Source organism: Cuculus canorus, chromosome 1 (genome assembly GCF_017976375.1).
Source record: "Cuculus canorus isolate bCucCan1 chromosome 1, bCucCan1.pri, whole genome shotgun sequence".
In the NCBI taxonomy this organism is placed as follows: Eukaryota; Metazoa; Chordata; class Aves; order Cuculiformes; family Cuculidae; genus Cuculus; species Cuculus canorus.
The window spans coordinates 94,496,212-94,523,437 of NC_071401.1; the positions used below are offsets into that span (position 1 = coordinate 94,496,212).

At 40.2% G+C, this 27,226-nt stretch overlaps 1 protein-coding gene across 11 annotated transcripts; it reads right to left on the minus strand.

Annotated features, from left to right (window-relative positions):
* Positions 1-302: 302 nt before the first annotated feature.
* KCNJ15 (potassium inwardly rectifying channel subfamily J member 15) lies at positions 303-26,003 on the minus strand. Of its 11 annotated transcripts, XM_054056005.1 has the most exons (4): positions 25,672-25,886; positions 22,049-22,187; positions 13,550-13,637; positions 304-5,123 (listed from the first exon to the last, which is right to left on the minus strand). In XM_054056005.1, exon 4 carries the CDS (start codon positions 5,105-5,107, stop codon positions 3,977-3,979), a length of 1,131 nt encoding a protein of 376 aa, XP_053911980.1. In that variant the 5' UTR covers positions 5,108-5,123; positions 13,550-13,637; positions 22,049-22,187; positions 25,672-25,886; the 3' UTR covers positions 304-3,976. The 11 variants fall into 11 exon arrangements, with proteins under 11 accessions (XP_053911976.1, XP_053911975.1, XP_053911977.1 ...); XM_054056001.1 differs by lacking the exon at positions 22,049-22,187 and having other exon boundaries at positions 303-5,123; XM_054056000.1 differs by lacking the exon at positions 22,049-22,187 and having other exon boundaries at positions 303-5,123; positions 13,550-13,676.
* Between the last annotated feature and the right edge of the window lie 1,223 nt (positions 26,004-27,226).

Genomic DNA, 27,226 nt, shown 5'->3' on the forward strand with positions numbered 1-27,226 from the left:
CAGAAAATTAGAGGAGCACATGTTTCTGAAGATCATTATGCTCTCCTCTTAAATTCTTGGCTTTCTACAAACATTGTCATCAGTTTGGAAGATGATGTGAAACATTTGGGAAGGATGATGGATCTGACTCTGGCACAGTCAGCCTGCAGTCTGGGGGTTAATTTCTCCCCTTCCTAAATCATTGCAAAAAAGCAACAGATATTTTGCTTCACCAATCACCTACCTCTACAGAAAAATAAATCAAAAAAAAAAAAAAAAAAGATGAAAAAAGAAAAGTGAAGTATTGAAGTCAAAACAAATAATAAGTTCCTTTTCAGCTGTGTGCTATTTAAGTCCAAATAATTAAAACAATTTGAAAAATGTTCTGCTCACTGATGACTCACAAAAAATAAAACAAAGCCGATAAATATGTCATATTCCTCACTAAATTTTAATTTACCATGACTATTTTCTTCTGAATGATGTAGTGGTTGGAATGGAGGATTTGTTATCCTTGACAGACATATTCATGAATTTAGTGCAACAGGGACGTGGGGCTCCACCACTTTCTTTAGTCTATGAAAGTTTAGATTTAGATTTAATTTAAATTCATTCATAAATTAGTGCATTTTAGAAACCAGCATAATCATCCAAATCAGTGGTTCCCAAAGCTGTCTTCCGCTTGTGGGGCAAGGAGAGAAGGTACTGCTGCTGGCTATGTAGGGATCTGACCTGCTGAAGCTGCTGATGCTCTGTCCCAGCACTCTTGGGAAAAGCAGACATGATGGCTCTCACACCCTCAAAGATCATGTGGGATGGACAGTCTTTATTCATGGCCAAGGCAGCTTTGGGAGGGCCATGGAGGTTTTGCTCTCTGGTTCTCCATCCTGTCATCAGCTGAGGAAAATCATGATAGTAGTGTTTACACAACCAGAAATTACCACAAGCAGCGAGAGGTTTGCTAGTGTTTCATATGATCCACGTCATGACGTTTTTCCACTGTAGTTCATTACCCTACAGCTAAGCATGCCAAGGCCTTCTTAGTTTGTAGATAGAGCAATGGAAGTTTTGCTTGTATGAAAGCAGGAAGGAAAAGTATAGCTTATTGCAGAGTAAGACTGTATTCTGAAGCTGGAATGAATGTATGAATTGCAGTGCATTATGTATTATTCTAGTGTATGTATATAATACTACTGTACAATCTCCACTACCTGACAAATATTTACTTTGATTTTGTCAAAGATTTCTAGTGTCTTTCTTTTCATTTCCTTTCTTTTTTTTTTATAAAGAATCATAGGACTGAAAGTTCAGAGAATATAATTTCTGTGATGCTTTTATTTCCAAGGCTTTTGCTTATGATGTTTTTTCTTCAGGATAACCTAATGACTGGAATGACCTAGTGAACGTAGCAGTGGGACCTCGCGGCTGGTGTACACAGGAACTTAAGTCTCAACCTGCTTCCTTAGCTCCCAAAATGAAGATCCTAAAAAATTACTGCTCAGCAGCTGTCAAAGCCTGGAGCAGCCTGGTCTAGGCTCCTAAATGGCTGCCACAGAAGTCTCTACACAAGTACATTGTTGCAGCTGGGTACCCACAGGACTTCCTAGATCTGACACTCAAGAAACATGTAGGTCCACTGGGACTGGGGCTTAGCATGTGTGTACCCTATAGGGCTCAATGCACTGGGATTTCTTTATATACAAGCAAGAAAATGCAATAACAACCAAGTTTATTGAAATAGATGGAACACTCATCTGAAAGACACAAATTGACCTGTCTCTATTTCTGGGGATGGGGAGGGGATGGGAAGAAGAGGATCAAGTTCATCATCAGGTATTTCTGGAGAAGGACCAGCGCACTTGCTGTTGGTGAAGCTGGTTTAGAGTCAATACATAGCTAAGGCAATGACTTTAGCAATGATTTGAGCCATTACCCACAGAAGAAAGAATTTGAGTGTATTTTGATTATCCAAACATGGAGGTTAAGACTTTGCAGAAGAAGAGTTGAAACACGTGTGCAGTTTCCCCTCAGCATCCCAAAGCAGTGTTCTTTGAGTTGTAGGACATGAATCTCAGGTCTACAAAGCGACTGCAAAAATTCATGAAGCATACTCACTTCCTTGCAATGAAATAAGCAATCAAACAAAGTGAAGGAAAACTGCAAGCTAACTATCAATAATTTAAACATTAACAACCTCTGTATGTGGTTGCAAATGAAAACCTGTGTGACAAAAGAACGTAGTACCATGTGGGAATTCTTACCAAAAATGCTAGGCAGACTCTGCAATTACAATGGTTTAGAAACCTTGCTAGCATTGTAGTGGGTAGGAAATATCCTTGGCTTAAGTTAAGTCTCTCTTTTCAGACAGGTACTTAGATCTCTGACTTTTCACACAGGAGAGCTAACCATTTACATAAAAAAGTAGTTTCAAGCCTCTCATGACCCCTCTTACCACCCACACCTCCTGCAGTGCAACTCCCTTCTTGTTGACATTCACTTGTGGCATCACAGACATCTCCATGCTCAACCTGCTGTGTTGGTCTTTAGGCATGAAGTTAGATTCATTCACTGTATAGAATATTGTATGGCAGATTGCAGGACTGCATTCCACTAGGCCACACAGTGCCGGGAAGCTAAGCACAGTAACACTAAGTGTAATGATGCCAAAAATCCTTTCATCATTACGGGCCGTGTTGGCTCTGTGGCCAAGACCTGGCCCACAGACCCAGAACTTGTACTTAATACAACTTCTCCTTGCCAGAGCTTTAGAGGAACAAAATCTCTAGAACTCAGAAGGCTGCCAAAGTGATATGAGTCAGAAATAATTTCTAAGTCCCATAAAAATAGCTGGTCTATGTATAATAGGCATGCTACGTGGACACCACTGCTACCTGGTTAGCTACCCATAAGCTGACCACTTTAGTGATCTACTAACTCCATGGGTTATTTGCTGGATGCAACTGCCTATGCTAAGCACTCTGCTCTTTAGCATCTCTGAAGTATCACACCTTCTCCTGGTGCCACAAAGAGATCAGGAGCTGCCTAAATTAAATTCCTTTATTAATGGAATAGTTTTAATAGATCAAAAATTAAATAGATGAAATGCATGCTTGTCCTTTATGGCTGTGAGAAAAAGTAAATATTGTCTACAGACATTATACAGCTTTTTTTTTTTATCCAGAATTATATATGGTCCATAGCAAAGCAAGCAATCTGTAGAAATGTATTGTTATTATGCTATTACAAACTACTTATATTGAATAAAGAACAAGTGTCTCAAAGTCAGCTTTAACCTTAGTTGATTACTGTTATGATTCCCTGTAGCTTGCCCTTGTCTCCCCTTTTTGCTATTACATATAAATCAGGAATTAACAATGTTTAAAAAGTAAGTAATCAAAAACCAAGCTCTAAGTAGCAGGGTGCTCCCTTCGTCACCACCAAGCATGACTATTCTGTCATTCTCCTTCAAGATTTAAGAAGGAGTTTATACGTCCCTGCAGGCTTTTCTCATATCCAACCACCTGTCTCTGCAATAAATTTACTTTCAGTGCCAGGAATCCCTGCGAAGGCAATACCTGGTATGAGAATATACATTTTAAATATATATATTTTAAAGGAGCATATTTTCTTCTAGCAATATTGTGTGCTGTCTCTGCAAATGCACATTCACAGTAAAACCATATAAAATAAATATTTGAAGGAATCACCACAGTGCATCCAGTTTCACTTTCCAAACAGAACGTGGTGTGTCTGCTTTTAGTGGTGGTATAAGGCAGAGATGCAATACAAATCCAACTTTGCTAAGTCAATATAATGAACAAAGAAATCCTGGGTAATTACAAAATCTTTGATTAACAACTCAGTCAAAAAAATGGATAGGTTTACTCTACACCAGAGCCACTTGCTGAAAAGGACTTCACTGCTGGTTTCATAGCAGACATACAGTATGTTTTTTCAGTTTGCCAAAAAGATCAGTCAGAATAGTTTGTCTATTCAATCAAACATTGCTCTGCTGTAACAACATCGTTCTCAGTTCCCTCTCTCTTTGATCCTCCTGCCTGTATTTCTCCTCTAATTTTTGTTTTTCAGAGTCCATGCTATAAAAAGTAGAATCTGTGCTTCTCCTAATCTTCTCAAACTGACTGAAATCCGCAACGTACTTTCCATTTGGAGATAGAGAAACCACAGGCACAAATTCATAGCCCCAGTGGATCTCCTCAGGGATGTAGGAAGTCCTGCTTTGGCAGACAGCACTGGTGGACTCCACCGTGGCATTCAGAAGCACCACTAGCTCGAAGTCCTTCTCTTTGAGATTTTGAGGTGTGAGATCTCTCAAAGGGCTGCTTTCGTCCAAAATATGGTAGAAGGTTAAAGGCAAAATGAGAAAAGGACTCTCTGAAGAGGAGTCAACATTGAACTTGACAGTGGCTTGATTCAGCAGGATCCGCTCCCCTTCCTTAGTTTCGTACGTCTGAAGAAGTTTTCCAGATAGCTGACATTGTATAAGAAGGCTCTTCCTCATATTTGCTACTCTGATCACTAAACAAAGTTCTCCATTGTGTTTAGTAATGACAGCACAGTGGCTGAACTTAATAGTCTCTGCCCTTTTTTTAGGTCTTGCAATTTTGGCCAGAAAGGTACCTGTGATGAAGATTTCAATCAAGGTGGTGATGACCAGTTGGGCCACAAGTAAGAAAATGGCGTGAGGACACTCCTCTGTGATGAAACGAAATCCATAGCCAATGGTTGTCTGTGACTCCAGGGAGAAGAGGAATGCCCCAGTCAGAGAATCTACGTTCTTGACACATGGTTCATGCTTTGGGGTGAACTTGTTTATTTCTAAATCTCCATGAAGGAATGCAATGGCATAGTAGATAACTCCAAAGAGGAACCAGGTCATAACAAAGGTAGCAGCAAATAAGGTGAGTTTGTACCTCCACTTCATGTCAATAACTGTAGTCCACAAATCTTGAAGGTAAAGTAGGTAGATACCATCGACTTTGTCTATCCGCACGTTGCTGTGACCATTTTTGGACATCACACGGGGCTTGTGTGCCTTGAGCATGGCAGTGTCGATGCCTCCGTTAACCAGTGGGACACGAGACATGTTAATCTTTGTGGTTTCCATTCTCACTGCCTCAGTCCTAAGGAGAGAATAAAAGAAGACTGTTACTTAATGAAACCAAAGCAGATAACTAATTCTGAAAAGCATTTGAAAATGTTGATGGAGAGAAGGCACAAACACAATCTAAACACAGCAGCAGTGAATAAAAACAGTTGGAATATAAATTTACCATCATACAATATCTGACATTAAAATAATTTTACATTCATTTTTCCAGGAAAAAAAATCATCCTTTGATTCTGGTGTCTGCCAAATATGGAGAAGTAGGTTTCTTTTATGATAGCCTGCAAAAGAAATTTGACCAAGCTGACATTTTATATTAGTACTTTATTTCTGTAAAAAGCATTAAATTTTTTTCCTTACGTTTCTCTAGAGAAGAGGCATTTTTTGATTACTGAGCAGGTTTTCTTTAATGCCCTGAAGAGAGACATCTGATCAAAATTAAAGTCGCGTCAATGCTTCGTTTAGAACGCAGATCCAGGACAGCACCTCTGTCTCTTCCTGCGACAGAGGCAAAATGAGCCAGACCAGCTTTCACTGTGAACAATTAACTTCCACAAGCGATTTACTCAATCGGATCTCGCTCTTTGTTACAAACATACAACTCATCTAGAGGGAAACAAAGCAGACCTGAACACTTCAAAGTCGAGTTTTAGAAAGGCATATTTGCACCTGAAAACACTTTAAAGCTGTTTGCACTGTACAGCACTCCAATTTTAAGCCGTCTAAGGAAAAAAAAGGAGGCAATTCACAAAGTCAGCATTCTAGCTGTGGGCCCTGACCTGAACGAACCCAGCAATCATTGGACTACTCAACTCCTGAAGTTTGTTTACTGTGCATCAGTCCGGATGAAGATTAAGTGTGCTGACACTCAGGACTGAACAAAGCCCACAGAGTGAAGCAGAACAGTGCCTGTGCCAGTTTGATGAGGCAAGTAACAAGACCCGGCTTGCAGGACCAGACAATGATTACGTAGAGCAAGGACAGTGCATGTTATAGTCGTTTCCAACAACAAAACTTCCTGCTGACAAAAACAACAAAGAAAAAAAACATCCCCTGCATCCTTTGTGCTTTGGCACGTTGTACAAAAAGCATTGTTTTGTTCCATTGTTTCCCTCAAAAAGAGCCCAAAGTCTTCCTTATAGCTACTTAAAAGTATTTTACAGGAAGTAAAAGATATATTTGTGGTACACACATGTGCCAGTCCAGGACATCACCATAATTACCCACAGAAGTACCTTTCCTGTTATGTCAATTAAGGGGAATTTTTGCTTATGACTATACTCCTCACACTGTTGCAGGTTTTCTGGGAAAGGGTAGTTAAATTTAGCTCCCATTAACACCTGTAGCTCACTCTAATTTTGGTTTAATCACTGACATTTCTCTTTCATAGTCTATAAACCTTTGCCATGCAAACACGCATGCACATACGTATGTGTGTGTGTGTATATATATATAAAAGAAAGGAATGCACCAATGATCCCAGTAAGAGAGTCCTCATGTGACAGTCAAATCGACACACAATGCACAGTATGTCCGGACAATAAACAGGAAAAAACCTTCAAGTGATCTGAAAAAGAACAACAGGAGGAAATGGGAAGGGAGGGGGGGGAGAGGGGGAGGCAGTGAGGGGGGAGGGGTAAGAGGTAAGAGCAGGAAGGAGCATACATGCATCTACTCTTTAGGCAAAATCAAAATCAAGCACTACTGTCAGTGCACAGTAAATACGCGCAACCACTAACAGGAAACCTTTTAAGAAGATGCATATCACCTAGTGAAGACGTTCAGTTCCCCACAGAGAGTCTCACTCTGGATAAGCCATGTATGAAAAACACGTGCAAAAATCTGTCCTGAAATAAATACGCTTCTTCCTGTCAAGCACACTTCCTCTTAGCCATTACTCCCAGGCACAAACTTTACATTGTCAGAACAAATTTTCCTGCCCCAAATTGCTAGGCCAGGAGAGAGCTGGCTTTTCCAATCCAGCACTTGGGACGTGTCCACATCCCATCCCCCTGGCTCAGCCTACCTGGCTGCCTGCTCTCGGGAGCACCTCCCCGTGGCTGATGGCTTCTCCTCCTCTGGAGGCCACAAGGATGGAGACAGCAAAGGCTCCACCTTCCCTCCTCAGTGCTCCAGCTGTTGGGCTTGAGCTGGTGGGGCATGGACAGTGCTCACAGGCTTGGTGAAGAGCAGACTTACATGGTCACGGTCAAGGGTGGCTCAAGGCAAGGGGCACACGGACACTCGGCACACCGCACTCACCATGGCTCTACCATGCCCCAAAACCACTGGCTTCTGCACAAAGGGTTGATGTATGTGAAGTAAATCTGGTATGTTTGGGATGCACTGGCCATCCCATGCAGAGCAGCTCTGCCTGACACGCACTGATGTTCTGATGCTTCCTTCGTATGCCAGGCTTGGTACACATACACTGTGCTGTTCTTTTGCAGCACCAGCTGGGTCCACAGTTTCACCTTGCAAAGGGGCTTGGTAAGAATTGTTGCCTTTGCCTCCGCTCTGCCTTGAAATACTTTGTTCCGTGTCCAGGAGCCCTAAACAGAGAAAAATCCTGACACTGCAGCCTGTCACATTTTCAGATCTTGAGGACACCTAACATGTCAGATATACCAAAGAATTCCCCCTACAAGATGGGAGGTAGGAAGGTAGTTGCAAGACAAATTGAGTCATGGCTATGCCAACAGAGGGACAGCTGCAAAATTTTCCATTTCAGGCTTAAGCTGAGAAGTAAAGCTCTCAGTAAAGCTCAGCCCTAGGCAATGTCTCCAGACTCTGTTTCAACTCACAACCAAAGCTGTTTCTCACTGTGCCTCTCTACTGTGCCGATGTGTAAGGTTTACCTTCACATATGAAGTCAGCATGGCATAGATGTTAGTTTTAGAATCTGCCATAGATGAAAGAGGCTGTGTCAAAGCTCCCCTGTTATCTTTTGTGTCTTCCCTTGATTTGTAACTCTGTATGTGACAAAGTTACTCAGCTTTACAGTGATTTCCTGAAATGGATCCAAGCCAATTTCTGGTGCTTTTTTTGGTGGTAGGATATTTTTTGCGTTGATTTGCTTCCTACTTTTTTTCTTTTACATCACTTTTTCCTCTGTGATCCTGAATTCCTCTAGTGCTCTTTTCCTCTCCAGGGAAATTCATCTTGGTTTCCTTTCCCTGCAGAACTACTTCCTTTCTTCTCTTCCATGCTGATATGGGGAGAAAGAATCATTCACATGGCCTCTGAGCAGCACTGCCTCTTCTCCCCTCTCTTGCCATCAGCAGCCACGTGGGGAAAGAATCCCTGAAGAAACCAACACTGGAACAAACCCAGGCTTCAGGGGAGGGTTCTCTCCCACCCTCCACTTCCACAGTGGGTGAAGTAACCAGTACAATATTCCACAATAAATGATTTCTGGCTGTCCGTATGTATAAAACCCATGTTGTAACACCTACATTAATATTTCTCATCTTATGCCTTACATAAACATGTAAGATACTCTGTGCTCCGACAATCATCCCCAGCACCTCAGCCAGAAGATTTGGAGTTATTTGGTTTCTACTCCTTTCCCTCTAAATCAGAAATCGCATCTACCACAGTAAGTTAATACAACCTAAGAAGACTGAATAATAGTAGTTGTACACATTTTTAAATTAAAACTACTTCTATTGTCCATCAGTTAACTGATTTTATACTGATAAACTACTTTTTATTGCTGTAAAAAAAAACCCTACTCAAACTGCATGTGCAAATAAAAGTGAACTAAAGAACAAGTACTTCAAGGAGGAATAAAATTTAATTGTCTCAGACTTGTCTAGCACTCTAATGTCCTGTGAATTACCTCCTTTCCTCACCAGCCCTTTGGAACAGCCAAAGGAGACTCCCCATTAGAGCACATGCTGGTAACGAAGTTTAGTGCAGACAAAGTCAATAAAACATAGAGCTACATACCAAACCACCAAGCATGAATACCTTGATATTAAGGTAATTGCAGCAGCCAGGAGTATAACAAGCACATTAACTCTGCTCCCAGAGACCGCATTATCAAGAGGTCAAAGCCAGCTTGCATACATGCAAAAATGTTCTTGTTGTATGAAGCCAGATTTGCTTGTGCAAGATCTCTTTTGGCAGAAACAACTGATTAAATTCTACAGGAGCATGACTTGTTTGAATGGCCTCAGTTGTTTGCTCTTTCTCAAATCAGAAATGTTTTGCCACTTGAGCAAACCCTCCTGCATGCTTCACTGCCACTCTGATACAGGAGCAAAACTTGAAGTGTTTTATTAACCAACATAAACCATTAGCAGGCTTGGCATTAAAAAAAAGTAGAGGTGAGGAAATTGAAAAGAGCTATGTAATCTTCCTAGGTCTGATGTGGTTCAGTAAGTTATAAAAGTCCCTCATGAATTCTCAGTGCTCTGCCTAGCATGAACACCCTCCTCCCTTTGGACTATGCACCAGATTATGCTGCACAATTGTCAGCTAGCAAAATCTTTCTCCGTAGCTAAGTTATGGAATACAAAAGGAGAGAGCAGAGGTAGAAGGAGGGAAGCAGTAGTCGCAGAAGTATGCTTCACCTATGACACCAGCAGCAGTATGCAGTCATACAGCTGGACACTGCTACTCTGGACTTCATTAAAGAGTACTTCAGCGCTAGATCTGATCAGCATTGAGAGTGATGATAGGCAGGCTGGCAATCAGTCAAATTGTGAGAGATGCTGCCTTTAAAAACTAACAACTTTCTATTTTATTTTTATAAATACTTCCTCAAGTCCAAATCAGTTCCCAAAGCTGTGCATTTAGCTCCCCACCCCTCCACAGAGCTACCGATCGGCACAGGGCAGCCTTGTGAATGGCGACTCTCCCCAGGATCAGGCACCCAGGAATGGGTGAAAGCAGGAGCTCAGCTGAGTCTGCAGGCAGGGTAGTGCCTGGAGGCTGCAGAACTGACTGTGCTGGAGGTGAGGGTGAGCGGTGAGGTGGGGAAGCTAGCAGCATGTTTTTATCACTTATGGTAGGGACAGGGCGACAATCATTTACAGACCAGTATTAAGAAAGTGAAAACTCAAATCCATCTTTTTCCTCCTAGGCTGCCGGCCTGACATCTGGCTGTGAAAAATTAATTCAAGCTGAAGAAGTCTCATGGCACATTGTTTCTGAGGGAGATTTGTACTGGAATCTTGTTCTTTCTAAGGGCAGTATGCAGCAATTTTGCAGCAACTATTGATTTACGTAGATGAGCCTTGGAAATTACACAGATGCAAGCAAATAGGAAAACAAACAAGTAGGCAGAGTGAAGGCAAAAGATGACTCAAAGCTTATTGAGGTTAATGAGGAAGCTCCCACTGATTTCACAGGTCTCTGCATCAGGCCTCCAAGTAGGAAAAAAGCATGTTCCACTAGCATCTGAACAGCTAACATACTGCAAGTGAGTCGTCTGTCTTTTCAAAAACCTGCCCCAGGCTCTGCGGAAGAACAGGGGACTTGGCCATGCAGAGCCTTCAGTCTGGGAACTTTCACCTACACCAAAGTCTTCTTTCAGAAAGAAGTAAGTAAACTGATCAGTTTCAGTAAACTGAAACTCTCCTTTTTGTACTTGGCAATATGATTTATACAATGCTGCTGGAAAAGAGAGAATGGTTCCCCAGAAACTTGTTCTGCTCTTTTATTTTTACAAATGGCTTTTCTTCAGCAGTGCAACTTTCAATACTTTTGAATATCTCACTTGCTGGCATATGGTTGCTCAAATTCTTTTCAGTTTCAAACACTTTATTAATACAGTTCAGCATTAAAACTTGCCTCTGCTGTGATGTTTTTCCCACCCCCTAACCCCTTCCTCATTATTGCTGTGCAAACCTTACCTGACTTTTTTTACATGGGCAAGTCTAAACAGACTCTTGAGAGCCTGTCCTCTCTGTTTCTCTGGAGCTGAGGTCTAGAACTACTCTGCAATGCTGAAAAGGGTATTATTCTTGCAATATGCTTATACCAGCATTATGCTTATCAAGCTTATACCCTGTACCTCCACATTCATTTACATTTTCAACCTGCTGTAGGAGGATTAGCGACCCCTCACAGTAGACTTCTGGCACCGGCAAATATCTCAGCAACACCACAGAGCAGGAACTGAGCTAAGGGAGAACTTGCCATGCAAGTGGAAGGTGAAGAAGTAGAGAAGGGGATATGTTGGTCGAAGACTGAAGCCAAGGAATGCCTCATTTCTGGATCTTCTTACTTAGATACGAGATACTAGTAATCCATTTAGTGTCTTACGTGGTGCTTTGTGGCATCCTCAAATGCAAAGCTGTTGGGTGCCCAGCAAAATGACGGTCAGAAATGTAGACACCTGTACACGTAGAGCACTTCCAGCACAACAGAGAAGCTGGGCAGGGATTTTTTGCAAAATAGTTTTTCACTTAGTCAACTAAGGCCTACCTAAGTCCTACTTAAGTAATTAATTCCTTTTTTGGGACCAGGCCCTTTGCAATGCAGTGGCTCTGGCTTCTGTGAGAGCATGTTTTCACACAACTCCCACTGTCTTTCCCATCCTGACATGTGCACTGGCCACCTTCCTGGAGCCCAGCTCCCACAGGAACACCAGCTGGGCAAAAGCACTCAAAGAGGTTATGCTGCTCTTTCCCCTGATTTCAGGGCTGTGGCTCAAGGTGATCAAGTTGTTTGCCCAGAGGTATATTTTACTTCTCTTTATGCTTATTTATATATTGTGTGGTATAAATCACCTGGCTATAATCTGACCACACGAGCTCATGTTCCAAGACAGTTTCATGTTTCTGTAGAATTGAGGGACGACTGTGTTTCCTCCTAGTATTTTAGTCACAGGTGGTGGCTTTTATAATAATATAGAAAATAATGGGTCTGAACCCATCTGCTGCTCAGGTTGTTAAGTCTGACAAAGTTCATAGGGAAGGGAGTCCCCTCCCAGGTCAGTGAGGAGCACAAACATGCTGGGATGGGCTGCTGTCTAAGTTTGCTGAGAGTGTCATTCCCTGCTCACTGTAGGTTGGCTGTGTCCTTGTTTTCCCTTCTTTCACAGCAGGTGAAGGACAGCACCTTGTTTTTAATCTTCCCAGGACTCACCCATCGGTTCACAAGCTGGCAGACACCTACTCTACCACTGAATAATAGTAATAAGGTTAAATTTAGAACAACTGATTTGCCAAACTGTAGTTGGTTTGAAATTTGCTGCTTTTGTTTCAGACCTGAAGAAGTGTTAATGTGACAAAAAAGCTTGTCTGGTTTCTTTTCTTGTTTGTTTGCCTTCTTCTCCAAATTAATTTCTTGGTCTAATAAAGATCTGGATTTGTTTAAAAACAAACAAGCAAACAAAACCAAACCCAGGCAATTACTCTAGATTTTTAATTTGAATTGTCAGCGGGTGGCTGAAAATGAATAGTAATGTGCCCAGTCATGGTTATGCAAGAGGCAGGGAGAAAAGTGAGCACTTTCCTGATAGTTCACAAAAGCTGCTAAAATGTCTGCAGTCTGCCTTCTCCAGGGCTACTTCTCCATGTTTCTCAGCTACCACCTGGTACATGAAATGCATTTATCAGGCAGCAGCAGGATATTTCAAATCATTTAGAGTGGTTTGTGCATCTCTTTCCTTTCTTGGGCTACAGATACCCCAAGCCTCAAATCCAACATTGGACACAAGGTCCCGGCAACAGCCTTGTCTCGCTCTGATGAGCACGGGTATCGGTTCCTACCTGTACGTCAACTGTACAGTATGAATACATGCAGTGACTCTGCAGCTCTCTTTTTAATTACCATTTGCAATGCCAACTCATTGCATGATGCATGCACTGTATTTCAGTCAAGTTGGGTTTTGTTTTGTAATTAGTCATTGCACATCAGGGCTCTCACAGCTCAGTGCAGGTGTGGCTGTGAGGTGAGGCTCCCTGCAGGGAGTCAGGCTTCTGCTGTGGCAGATTTTTTTGATGTGCTCTCTTCATACGAAAGCTACATTTCCCGTAAATCACAGCAGTCCTTTAGACCATACCACAAGATATTATGCTGGTCGATGAACAGCCTTAGTACCCCACAAATGTCCCACTGTAGGTACACATTCACAAACACCGCTGAAATAAAAATGTTTATAATTTTCCATCTCTATGCAGTCATTAAATAACAAAACTGAAATATCAGTCTATGGAACAGATTTTCCACCAAAAAAAATCTGTGCATTTTAAACATATAAAAACCTAACTAGTATTGAAAATAGTAGGGATGCAAAAAGCAAGCAACCGGCAAGGAAGAAAACATTTTCTAAAGATCTGTATACTGGTAACTTTTTGTTCACCTAGTGCCTAATGCAGACAGAATCAAATCTAACTGGGGAAACAGCACACCTTGACCCAGCTTGAAGATAGACCCTGTTACAGTAATAAAACATTTCCTCTATGACAGTTTCTGTGTCTCTCTTACCTATATAGTATAGCTGTTTTGTGCCACTTCAGGGTTGTTCCGTCTGGAGAAGAGAATGCTCCGAGGAGATCTTGTAGCAACCTTTCAGCTGGAGAGGGACTTTTTACAAAGGGGCAATGGATATAAACTGGACAGAGGCAGATTAGAGGCAGAATAGACATAAGGAAGAATTTCTTCACTATGAGAGTGGTGAGGCACTGGCACAGGTTGCCCAGGGAAGCTGTGGTTGCCCCATCCCTGGAAGTGCTTAAGGTCAGGTTGGATGGAGCCTTGGGCGGCCTGATCTAGTGGGAGATGTCCCTGCCCATGGCAGGGAGCTTGAAACTAGATGATCTTTAAGGTTCCTTCCAACCCAAACTATTCTATGATTCTATGGTTCTATGATTCTATGATTCTATGGTTCTATGATTCTATGATTCTATGATTCTATGATCTAGGCAGGGTAACAATAAATGCAGAGTAACCTGGTAATGAAGCCAAATTTATGGCTTCTTTGCATGGCCAGGACATACCAGTGAATTTGGCCTTACGATATTTGCGTTACTACAAAGCACATTTCCAATACAGAAGAATGGGTTTGTCCTGTTTTCATCTTATTACGAGCCAATTTTCTTGAGAGGTTATTTGGATATGAAGGATTGCCCTACCTGTGTGAACAAGTTTCTACTGTGGAAAATGTTTTTAAAAGTCACTCTTCTTTCATGATAGCAAAATGCAGCCTGTGAGATGAAGTATCCACTTTCCCCAACCAAACCTAGTGATTTTTAAATTGCATGTCTTTCTTTCTTAGGCAAAAGCACAGAAGATGCTGCCAGCATAGCAGAAGCATATATAGATTACTTACTTATTTTTTTGATAATTAATTATTTTATTGTGAATTACAGAGTAAATGTGGTCAGTATTCTCTTCGACGGACACAATAAAAAAATGTTCATTCCTACTCCATTTTCTCTGCACTACAAATATTTCAAATTGCACTGGGTACCCATTTCCCTTGATTGTCCAACTGTGATAAACAGAGAGCAAGTTCTGCTTGATCTGAAACAGATATTTGGTAGCTACTTAACAAAAATATATTAAAAATTTTAAATACTGGAAAGAATTTAAAATTCAGTAGTGTCCAATAGAATCAAGATGTGTGATATTTCACAGGCAAAGATATATACGCACTTGCATAGAAACCATAGGTTTATCTTTACTATTGAAAATATTTCTTTCTGTTATATGTGTTTTCATAAGTGAGTGCATTACTTATTCTGTAAAGTATAAGCAGTTGCAAATACGAAGTATCGATGTGGGAGATTTTAGTGTATCTAGAGTCAGTTGTGAATGCATCTTCTTTTACACACATTTCCCTTTGCACCGTTATTACCCTTAATAAAGTCTCTAGATCTTGGCACAGAATAATTTTCTCAAACAGCAATTCTCAGACATGTCTGCAGTGACAAGTCACCACAACCTCTGGCGATGGTCTCAGAGCAAAGTCCTTGCCCAATTAAGTCTCTCCTTGAGCTTTGCCAAAACACAGCACAGTGTCTGGGAGGCCACTGTGTCTCCAACCCTATCTTCATCCCTGGCTCCATCCCCACCCTGGACCTGTCGCTATGCCCAGCCAAGCGCTGCCTCCTCATTACCTTTACGGATGGTGGCCATGGCTCCCAAGTGGGACAGTAATGGTAACAAGGGTCCAATAAACAATTAAAATGCTCCACAGGTGTATAAAATAGAGCCTTTTATTTGCCTCTTTGAAGTGGTCAGGGAGAAACTAAAAATATCTGTGACACTTCCATATTGGTGTAGGGTTGCTTATTCTCAGTACTGCCCAAGAGTTTTATTTCAGGGCAGCTTTCTCTTTTTCTTTTCCTGACCAATCCATGCATGTGGTTAATTTAAGGTTTAAAAGGCTTTTTCTCACACATACACACACACACCCATATATGTTTTCCACTGAAGTCTGTACTTTTTCCTAGACCCACCCAAATTCCAGTACATAGCTCACTTGTGTGCCAAGCTTTCATACTCTCCATGCAATGAATGGAAAAATGTCCTTTTTTTCCACTTCTACACACTCTGAGGGGAGGAGGTGAGAACATGTAGAGGGGAGGGAGGAAACTCCTTCAAGGGAGTTTGGTTATATTTGTTATTTCATAGCAGAAACAGAAGAGAATCCCAGTGACGTCCATAGGATTATTCTGTTTCGCCTGTGGGTGGAGATACACGAGGTCTGAGCCCCACTGCTTGCTTGGGATACTGAGTTGGATGTGTGGAGAGCAAAAGAGATTTAAAAACTAATAACTGAAGGTAAAAGTAGCATAAGCTACTGTCTGGTATGTGTTTCCATTCTGTTCATATGAAGTACTTTAGTAACACTCTCAAATCCATTTATATTTTATGAGAGGGATGAAAACAATCAAGCTTAATGGTGAGAAACATTGGGGAGTTTTAAATGGAAATGATAATTTTTAGTCCTTTCATAGATATTTCAGGCCATGAGCGCCTTGGTGAAAGGTGGTAGAGAAAGGGCTCCTCTTGTCACCCACAGCAGCCTGGCAGAGGGAAGGCTACAGGATTACTACCTTTCCATCCCTGTCCATGCCTCTCCTCCTACGAGAGCTGCTGTTGTAGCTCATGGGGTGGCTGGGGCCACGAGGCCATGGGGAAGGAACCGGCAAAACACTGTTCCCTCCTGCTTTTGCATCCCCAGGGTGGAGCCCAGGACTGCAACAACATGCAAGCTCTGTGCAAAACCTTTTCCATTCCTCTCGCCTCCGTGGGGAATCTCTGATGTCTGATTAAGGCTGGACCCCCTTGATTTCCTCTTCTCAGTGAAGGTATTAATAAAGTTTCTCTGACTTATAAATCCACCTACTTTCATGAAGCTTGTTGAAACATAATTTCTGAAGCCTCTGTTCACCTGCCAAGTTAAGCTGAATTAGCCTGTGGATTTAATCATGACGGCTGTTTTGTATCCCTTCGTTGTGAGGGGATGGAAATAAAAATATACTTGTTTAATTATTTATCCTTTCCATCAACAAAATGTTATTATTATACAGAACCTTATTGTCATTCTTATATCGAAAAAAAAGAATAAAAAATATAGATTTTTTAAGAAAAAGCGGTTCCCTGATTTACTTAACTGGGAGTTTACACAGCCCAGGGTTGCATGTCTTCCAGATAAACTCCCAAAGAATCAGAGGTAAAAGAATATTTGTTTTCCTCACTGCTTTCCCAAATTACTCAATGACTGCCAATTTCCATGACACAGACCCCTCAGTCTGCTGCAGAGACTGTGGCTTCTGAAAGGGAGGAAATAGCATGAATGTACTGGTGCACAACAACGTTTTTTGATTTTCTTGCCAAACCAAAAATATCAAAACAAACATAAAAATGCAAAAAAATAAAAGTTTCAACTTCTCTGGAAAAAAAAAAAAAGAAGTCACACTGAACTTAAGATCATGTATATGCAAACCAAAACTAAACCTTTACTTTTGCTTTGCCTTTTATATAGGAGTGCATGTGTGTTTAATTTGAATCAGGTGAAGAATGAAACATTGCTTAAAGTGACAGTTCACAACATCTTGCTTCCACAAAATCGAAATTTTTTACTTTTCAAAACTGTTTTCATAGCTTTTCAGTCTAAGCTGCTCTATCTTGGTCACATTAATTCAATATATCTTCACCCAAATCTTCATTTCCAGCCCATAAGGCTTGACTGAAAAATCTCAGCCTTCCATAACTGTAAAGACCACATGAGTTTCCCAGCTGGTTCAGTGACAAGTGAAGCTTGTGCAACGAACTACTGTTCCTCTTAGGATAACACAGCAGAAGCAATGCTGTTTGCATTTGGCATATAATTGTGTGATTTATTAGTTGTTTTTCTTTGTCCTGTAGTTTCTTGGGAACCTCCGTAAAACTTTTGTGGTGCTGTGCTACAGCAGTTTGAAAAACAGCAGTGATAATGCACCTAAACAGTAAAAAAAAGAGCTCATGCTCTTTTTCAAAGTTATTGCATTTCCTTATACTCAAAGGAGGTTGTTTTTCCTGTTTATTTACACATACCTTATCTTTATGACTGTTCCTTTATGATCCCATGTCATCTCATCCACAATCTTTTATAATTGAGAACTTGGGAAGGACTAACTTTGATCACTGAGGTAATTAGACTGAATAGAACATTGTTCATGTTCTGCTGAGAGTAGTTTTCAACTACGTTCATAATACCGCAAGCTTATTTATAAAATTCAAAAACGTTCATCAACTTCTACCTTGCTTTTTGTAAGACTTACAGGTGCCATGAATTTCAGAAGTCACTTTGATGTTTCCAAGCAGCCTAATTTATGAGAACAAAAAATACTACCACTCCCCAAAGTCTTTTTGTTGCCTTGTTATTAGGCTTGATAAATAAATGGAAATATAATCTGGCTGAGAAGTCCAGGCATAAAGAATAACTGGGGCAAGAGGAAATAACTGCATCTCCCACAACAGATAATTCTTTCAATGGAAAAATCAAACTTTTTGATCTCTAACCCTCCGTACTTGTCCTGTAGTATTCAATTTAATAAATCCTCCATTTTCATTGAAAGACACATTTGATGAAAAATGTGTAACTAGATCTACCAGATGTTTATATGTTATCTTATTGCTGTTTATATGTTATTTTGGTGCTATGGGACAGAATTAGTATTTTGTAGACAATTATTGAAGATAAGTGATTGCAAAAGTAGCTAAGCAGGACTATGAACATATTGAATTGCAGTAGTATATTTCATATGGGGTAAAGACACTGCTGTTGCTGTAAGTCCCAAAGACTGAGACTCCACCAGCCAGATGATAGCTTAATAGCAATGCAGAAAACTCCTTCATTCACTGCACTGGAGACACAGTGTCATACCCAGTCTTTCCCAAAAGGATCACGTCCTTTCTGAAAGCACTAGCTGTTCCACAGCTATTGCCTTGACCTCCATAGCTCTGCTTTATTTGCTCTTTGTTGGCATCTTATTCCTCTTTCTTATCAGTAAATATTCCTTGTGACTTTTTTGCTGGCTTTTAGACTTCTCTTAACACCACTCCACAATACCATCCTGTTTGATATATAAGAAATTCCCCTCTTCACCAGCTTCCAACCAAATGCTGAAAATATACCTGTTTTGAGACTGATTAGAAATTCAAGAAACATCTGCTCATCGTTATGTTCACCTAGCAAGTATATCCTTTGTGTTGCGTCATGCCTCACTGTTAGATCTGAAATCATTTAGAGTACATCTAAAGCTTTCCTCATCTTTGTTCACCTGACTGCAAAGTATAGTGCTGATGTGCAGCACTGTGAAAAATATCCTGTTCTGATTATAGGCTGTGCTCAGCATCAGCATCGACAACAAATGATTTGCTTTGTTGGAGGCACTCGTTTTCCAGTATGGCTCTGCCTACTACATGCTTGGGATAACTTGAATAATGCTTCTTTGTCTAACTGAGTTTTGTCTGAAAGAAATTTGGAGATATGCTTTTCCTAAAATTTGCCTGGGAATACCAGACATCTGGAAACCTCACTATGAGGCAGTAGTTCTGACTTGGCTGCCCATCATCTACAAAACTGAGCCATTACGAAAGGTACACACATTGCAAGGGCAACTGTTGGATTGTGTAGGTTGAAATAACTTTCTGTTCATGTTAGTTCTCTAAAATGTTTCTATCTAGTCTGAGCTAGTCTTCTAAGGCACAAGAGCAAATCTAGAGAGCTGGACACCTCCACACCGTGAGTCTGCCTCTTTTTCTAATGCCTGGAGGTGCTCATCTCCTTGCAGTGCCTGACGAGCTGAGAACAGACCTTTAACTTTTAGACAGCTGAGATTTATCTTCTTGCATTTGTAGAACATGGCCAGTGCTTCTGAATAGTGCTTTTATGGAAATTCACTGTTGCAGTGCATGTGAGGGTACTCCCACTCTTTCTGGAAGAGTAAGGCTTACACATGTAAATTATGTAGTACATGTGTGTATTTTAAGCTGGAATATCCTAAATAAATACATGTCAGTCTTATACCAATGAAGACTTTCAGGTCAAATCCCACAGAAGATGTTGTGCTGTGTGAAATCCAATGTAAGATTATGCAACATGATGTACCCTTTCTATCACACATCCAGTTTAGTTATTGTAAAAGTATGTAAATTATGCAATGAAGCAGATGATCAAGATTCTTATGTAAAAACAAACTATGTAGGAATCTAAAGATGCAGGATATGTTTGTTCTGTTTTACAGATTCTTGCCTATGACATTCCCTACCACAGGTCAGTTTGCTTGTCTATGTCATCAGCATATACACTGCCACCATGTTCTTTCCAAAAGTATGGATTGATCATGCTTGTGTAGTGAAAGGCTTCCTCATCCATGATGCTTTTACCCATACACCTCCAAAAAATGATATCTGGACCTGCCTGCAAACAACCTGCATCCTACATCTTTGTCACCACTGCTTCTTTCAAAGGTTGCCCTGTCCACGGTACAGCTCAAATCTACCTCTAACCTGCCATTCAGCAAGATGGAGCTAGTAATCAGTTGAAAAAGAGAAGGGAATCAAACCAGAGCCATTCAGTGGCTTGTATTTTCTTAAGCCGAGCGAAGCTGAAGATCAGAAGTAATTTCTATTAATAGCACCTGGAGTTTAGAAACTCAGCAAATTCAGAAACTTTGACCACTGTTTTCTTTCTTGGATGGGGAATGACGATCTGGGCCTTCTCCCAGCTTTTTTTGTGCATTTCAACGTTAATGATTGAGCTTATACAGTACGTATTATTAGCAATATAGTTAAAGTTTCTAGTAGGAACATAAAGGTTATTGACTTCTGTGACATAGTCTTCATGTGACAGCTTGGGTGGTTAACAAGTTTCTTAAGATCATACAAAGCGATCAGAAAAAAAAGTTTTAACTTGGTTGTGCAATCAAGATTTATAAGGTCTAAAGAAGTAAGGTAGCGTTTAGAGGCATGGTGCCCCCCTTTAACATTTTCACTCCTTACAAACTAGAAATGTATCTGCAAAGGTGAAGCCCCACATCAAGTTGTGATAGGATCACTGGGATTGCTCCACTGAAACGTTCTCTGGGGTTTCTGCACATAAACACTAAGAAACGGCCTTAAAATTTGATTTTATGTTCCCTGTAACCTGAAACCTCACCAAAGGGACAAAGGTTTACTACCAATAAATACTATTCTAAGTCATGATCAAGTCACAGATTTGGTCATTTTACACTGACAGAAACAGAATTCAACACTAGCTTTTGTACATTTGTTGTGCCAAAAATATATATTTAGGTTCAGTACCTCTTTGGGGGAGGGGGGGGTTGTGTGTTGGGTTGTGGTTTTGAGTTGTTACTTTTTTAAAAAAAACAACTGATAATAGAACAGAGTAGGAATGAAATTCAAGGACAAGGAACTCCTCAAGACTTGAACTGAAGCCTTGATAATGCTGCTACCTATACTGGCAACAGGGACTGTAGCTTGCAGCCTTAATTGTGTTGGCATAATTAGATCAAGTAGAGTAAAGATATGAGGAAAACTAAGTTATATTATGAGAATTCCTCTTAGTACAATAGACCTTTAGACATCTGCAAAGCAAACTGAAGTACAACATAAGTCTATCAGTTTTGCTTGTTGAAATCTGTTCTCACAGATGAAGCCAAACAGACCTCAGTTTTGAGCTCATGATGTAATGCCACCAGCTGAAGAACTCCTTCTGCCTCTGTATTTCCCATAGCAGTGTCAACTTGTGAATAAGAATCAGACATGAGGCCTTTTGATTGTCCATTATACGTAGCTGAAAATAGGTTTGTTAGATTTCCCACACCTGCCTGAGTTATGTTCATTCACCTCTAGTCTTGTGGAAGCATTTTACACTGCAGGCAATTTCTTTCTTGTGCCTTGACAGGAGCTTTCAGCACATTTTACATAGCACACTTTAGAGCAGATAATGGACATATTGATGGCCAGCACCCATGATCTGATGTTTGCTATGTTAATTTATAACTCATAAATGGAGTCTCTTGTAACAGTTGACTTTCTGCCTAATCTTAGGGAAAGAGGAGTTAGAATCTAAAACCAATTAACTGAGAATAATAAAGAGATGAGTTACCAGGTACCACAGAGACCACCAAGCGTGCCAGTTAATGAGACTCAATATGGTAATAAAAAAAAAAGTTGTCTTAAATGTTTTTCTATTTTGCCTTCCAAGTTTTTGTGTTGTTGTGAAAATGTTATGTCATTTGCCTAAGAAAATGAATCAGAATTGCAAGTGCTCTGTATCACAAATACCTGGCATATGCTGATATAGCTTTGGTATATGAATGAAGCTCAGCCTTGTTCAAATGTTGTGAAAGTCATATCTTTGCTGGTCTTCAATGTCCTTTTACCCATTGATGCAGTACACAGAGTTGTGGTTTGGTTGTTTATTGTGGAGAGAGGAGACTGTTGATAGGTTTGGTGTTTAAGAGTTTGAAGAAGGAAACTTACAGGAAACGTTATTTCTGGATAAGGCAGCAGGAACTGAAGCCTGTTTGCTTGGATGAGAGGCTGGAGGGTGTTCAAAAGAGAATAGCTGGCATGGAAGTTTCCAGGGGTAAGCGTAGGCAGCTTTGAGTCGGGATCATGACTGAGCAGAAAACAAGGGGGCCAATTAGGAGGATCTTCACAGATCAGGTCAGAAAAATTCCAATTTTTTTTTTTTTTTTTTTTTTTTACATTTTCCTTGGAAAATGTTGACTGAAATAAAAATCATTCAAGCAGGCATAATTTATTTACTGGTCAAAATGTTGAGAACATCTATTTTATTGTATGTTTTTCTCAGGCTATATAATTCTAGTGAGAAAAAGGGGAATTTTGATCATAGTGTAATTTTCCCTTCTCTCTTCATCAGTTCATGCTAAGAATACGCCTTTCAAGTCATCTGCGTAGGTGTACTGTTTCTTCCTTACAGATTACGATAATTTATTCAATAGATAAACATTTTTATCATAATGACTCAATGCAAAAGTGCTAATTGTAGATAAGGAGAAGTTCATAATGTAAAACCAGAGAGGTATCCTGCAAGCTATGATCTAACCAAGAGTGAATCACCTCAGTTAAAGCAATGGAGATTAAATTAATCTAATCAGGCCATACTATTGTTCCAGTCAAAACTTTATCATTTTTGATTTATAAAAAGTAGGTGGCTTACCTAGGTTCTCTAGGTGTGGACAAATCTAGTTGACAATCTCCATGAGAAAAACAAACCAGAAAGGAGTCATGTGGTTTTAAAATGCACCAAGCTACATTTCCCAAGCTTTAGACCTCCCCTTCACCTTAAAAGCCAAGTAAAATGCAGTATTCTCTGAAGGTCATATTGCAGGACCTACTTTGAACCAAGTGGAAGAAAGATATTTCTTAGTCAAGAAGCCTTCCTGGGAGAAAACAGAAGGGCATCTGGCTCTTATAACTTGGCAGACACAGTGCAGGGAGAGAAGGGGCTTTGAAAGTACCAAAGTGCCTAGACCAAAATGATGGCACACATACCACTAACACTTGCTAAGCAAGCCAGATCTCCTCAGCAAGAAGGCCAAGAAGATTCTCAGGCCTTCATGACTAAAAGTTTGCAAGACTTCTCAGTATCCCCAAGGCTGTCCTGCATACATAGGGAATCTGCTTAACATCATGGTATTTCCCTGAGATATATGCTGGATTCAATCTATGTCCCAGCGGTGCAATTTCAACCTTTCACCAAAGGCAGTGCAAAGTTTGTGAAGGGCTTTGCTGGAATACGACATTTACCAAACACCTTTCTCCCCAGTGAGTGAACATGACTGCAGATGTGTTATCCTAAAACATACTTTGTCCAGTAAAGGATGATAATACAGCATTCATGTTGTTGTTTGCTCCCTTTAGTCTGATCATGACCTCTTAACTTGCTGTAAACCTCAGAATGTACTTAGGAGGATGGAAACATACTATAGTTCTTGCCATTTTTTCTTCTTTCGTCCAGCCCTATTTGCAATGTATCCACTGTTTTTAGCTGTTCTCCATGTGTATTTCTCAGAATTCAGGCTATACAGGTATAGAATGATCAAGCATTTCAATTCATCAACAGCCAATGTAAGGGAACTACTTTTTCACAGTAAACTGTGCCCTGTTTACTCCAAGAGCATGCACATACTTAATGCCAAGCAGTTCGCCAGACTAATGATACAAACACATTGAGTGTTAAAATGATCCTCAAGCCTGTAGTAAATCATTCAAGGGCATCACCAATGTTCCCTCATCCCACCAGGTTTAAGAACAGCTCAGCAGGAAGATAGCTTTCAAATATTAAACATTTAGTGAATCCATTTGGACCACAAAGGTTGATTTTAACTCTTTGATACTCTAACCAACATTTTTCCTAATTTTCATCTATGCAGTATAGACAATAAGGTAAAGACTTTTCCTTCCATTTAAAAAAAAAAAAAAAAGTTAAAAAGAAATCATCGCATAACCTGCTTTGTTTTTCCTGGAAGCGAAGTGAATCAAAATTTATTTCAAAATGTTCTGAGGTTCAGCATGCAAAACAGTTAAGTTTCTGTTTTTCTTGGCTCCTTGCTAGTGCACCACATTCAATAGCTTTGGTCTCTACCTGTTCCCAAATAATACAGCCTTTCTGTGTGAAATGTGTGTCTTAGGAGAGAGAAACAGGAGAAGAGAAGGGAGTAATATTCCTGACTGCTTTAGTGAAATCTGGGCAAACAGTGCCTTCAGATCCAATAAGGTCTGTGGGTTGATGGCTTGTTTGTTTCATGAGCTAGGATAAAAAAACCCTACTAGTTTTCATTTGAAATTCTATAAAAAGTAACAGGACTGAAGTATTGTATGTATGTTGGAAGACTGAAGCCCAAGTCATCTGCTGCTGTTTTTGTTTCTAGGCCATGCCTCATTTACCAGGATGAAATTCTTGGGGAAGTTTTTGGTCTCGTCTACATTCTGCTTTACAAAATTGATGCCAGTTTGTACTGTACAACCAGCAGTATGTTACATTCCAGGCTTGTTTCTGACCTCCTATAAGCCGATTATTAGAGAGTGCAGAGAGCATAATGACATTTTACAGTCAAGCAATTAAAGAAGACATTTCTGTAACAGCAAATTACCACCTTTCTCCCTCTATTTTAAAAGATGAAATCTCAGGTAATAATACCACAGGAGAACACATAAAATAGGCTTGCCAGATAGGTACACAGGTACTGTGGTCAGAAGGACCCTAGAAATGCCTCTCATTACAATACAGCCAAATGCAAGTTAAAAAGTAATGTAGATACTCCAGCTTCACAAAGGAAAGTCAGCTTTGTTCCTTTTTATGGGGCCAGCACGTCATGGAGAAAAAAGGAACTTATCTGTATATCTCTTTACAACATGATCCCTGTGTGAAAATTAAAAGGGAGGAAAAAACGAGCTACACAGAGTAGAGAGGAATTTGCAACACAGGCTCAAACCGTGATTGCTGAGGATAAGCCAAACTTGTTCTAAACAAGTAATGTGAATACACAGACAAAAGTTGGAAGAAAATGCATAATGTTCTCCAAATTGGACGTTTACATCCTTTATACCTACCACAGAAACCTTATGTAATCTTTTCTTATACAGATAGGTAACAGGGACTGGATAAAGCTCTAGGCAAGTTCTGCCACTATGTCAATGGAACTGATTTCTGCATTGAAAAAAAATCAGAGCTGACTGAAATATATGATTCTAAGACCCTGAAAATCACTATATATTTCTATAAGAAAAAGTCTCTGGCAGGCAAATATTTACAAAGATAGGATCAATATCTGCCACCCTCCCCAACATATAAAAATATCAGCCACATACATTACAAACCTCACATTCAGTAGCTTTCATCAGTGGAAGGACCAAACCATGACAGATTTTTCTTTATCATTCCTAAACTGCCTGTATCTCAAAGTTCACAAGAAGGTATGAGCTTATAAACATTTTTCTTTTACAGACAGTTTCTAAATTCTTAAATTACTAAAATAAGAGAAAAGTAGAAAAAGAACCTACTCATTAGCCTTCAGTTCCTCATAGTTTCCAAAGCACTGCTAAGCATGTATGCATTTTTGACAAATACCTCTTACCTGTAAAAGAGCAATGGTCAGATTCCTTACGAGATCTTATCGTCATGACAAGTCAAACAATCTTTTTTATAAAACGTTGGATGTCTTTTCAATACAGCATATGTGTATGGTTAAAAGAAAAAAACAAAACCAAAACCAAAAAAACAACAAATAAAACACAGAGTCTCCCTTCCCTCACTGTCAGTCAAAAACAAGTTGTAATAAGTCTGAGTTGGAATTACCTGAATAAAGAAACTGGAAAGAGGGAGGGAGGAGAAGAAGGGAGGGGGAAAGAGAGAGAGAGAGAAAAAAAAGTAGTCTGAGAGGAGACTCAGTGATGTCAGCAGTATGTCTTAAGGAAATCTACAGCTGAGCCCGGCAAACTTTATAACTACATAGCACTCGACACGCACTTACGTGGTAAGCAAATACCTGCTTAAGAGGAAACTGATGTACTTTAAAGAACGTCAGTTAATCTTTGAAGAAACTTTAGCCAGGCTGATCAAAGTCCCTTAAAGGCCTTATTGCCTAAATAAATAAGGTTACAAGTGGTTGTATAATGCTAAGAAAAGAGTAAGAAGAATAAAAAGTCAACATCATTGATTACCCCTTTCCTGTTGGCAAAAGAGAGGCTGAATCTCATCTGAAATAAATTCATACTATGGTTGTAATGCACTGAGCTGAAGCAGCCACGGACACAGCTGAAATCCCTGACCACCAAAGTTTCCAATATGTTTAGCCACAACACCCTTTTCCTTTGATGACTTATTCTGGGTTTGCTTCAGTGCTTTTCTGCTCTTGTTTTGTAGATGCAGAAAGCACAGATAGTGTTGATTTGAATTGAGGAAAATCAAGTACCTTGAACACAGTGAGAATGGATATTTGCTATCTGTAAAGCCTGTCCACTGTCTTTGGTACTACTCTGGTACTTAATGGGACTCCCAGAACCAAATGGAAACAACAGCAGTGAAAGGAAATTCACTGCAGCTCCAGAAAGGCTAAAGTGATATCCCTTGGATATCATTATTCTGTATCCATAATCCCAGGGATACTGCTTCCAGGACTTACATATCAGCAAGCTAGTCCAATATACCTGTAGCTCAGCATCACCTGTACGGACATCACATGGTCCAAGCAGAGCCATGATAACTTCATTCCCTTTTGCTTGGGGGAAAGAGGAGATCTACACATGGGGTGAGTTGTTTACCTACAAAATTCTGCCCACCTCAAATTCACAGACAACATATTAGCAAAAGCAAAATCTCAGCAGCGTTGGTAAACGGACATTAAAATGTCGTTAACAGACTTGAAGAATGTCATGATTGCAACGATAGGAAACTACAGGCTGGAAATCTGCTGTCAAGTGATCAGGTTTGTAGGCATTCAGGCAGTGCCAGTAGGCAGCAGCTGTTTTACATTGAAAAGGACAGTTACATGTGACGTTTTTCACTTTGCCAGAGACTAAAGAATTTCACATGACTTGAATTGTTCCCCAAATCCGTGAACCTGTTGCACTGGTATGTCTTTCTCTATATTTACTTTGAGGGAGATGGCAACAGCTCCTATCAGTTTTCAT

Coding starts and splice junctions, on each gene's coding strand:
- KCNJ15 (XM_054056000.1), bottom strand. CDS start 25,717: ATGACGATAAGATCTCGTAAGGAATCTGACCATTGCTCTTTTACAG. Junction 13,677..25,671: donor TGACCATTGCTCTTTTACAG/GTAAGAGGTATT, acceptor GCCTCTGTCCAG/TTTATATCCATTGCCCCTTT. Junction 5,124..13,549: donor AAAACAGCTATACTATATAG/GTAAGAGAGACA, acceptor TTCTCTCCTTAG/GACTGAGGCAGTGAGAATGG.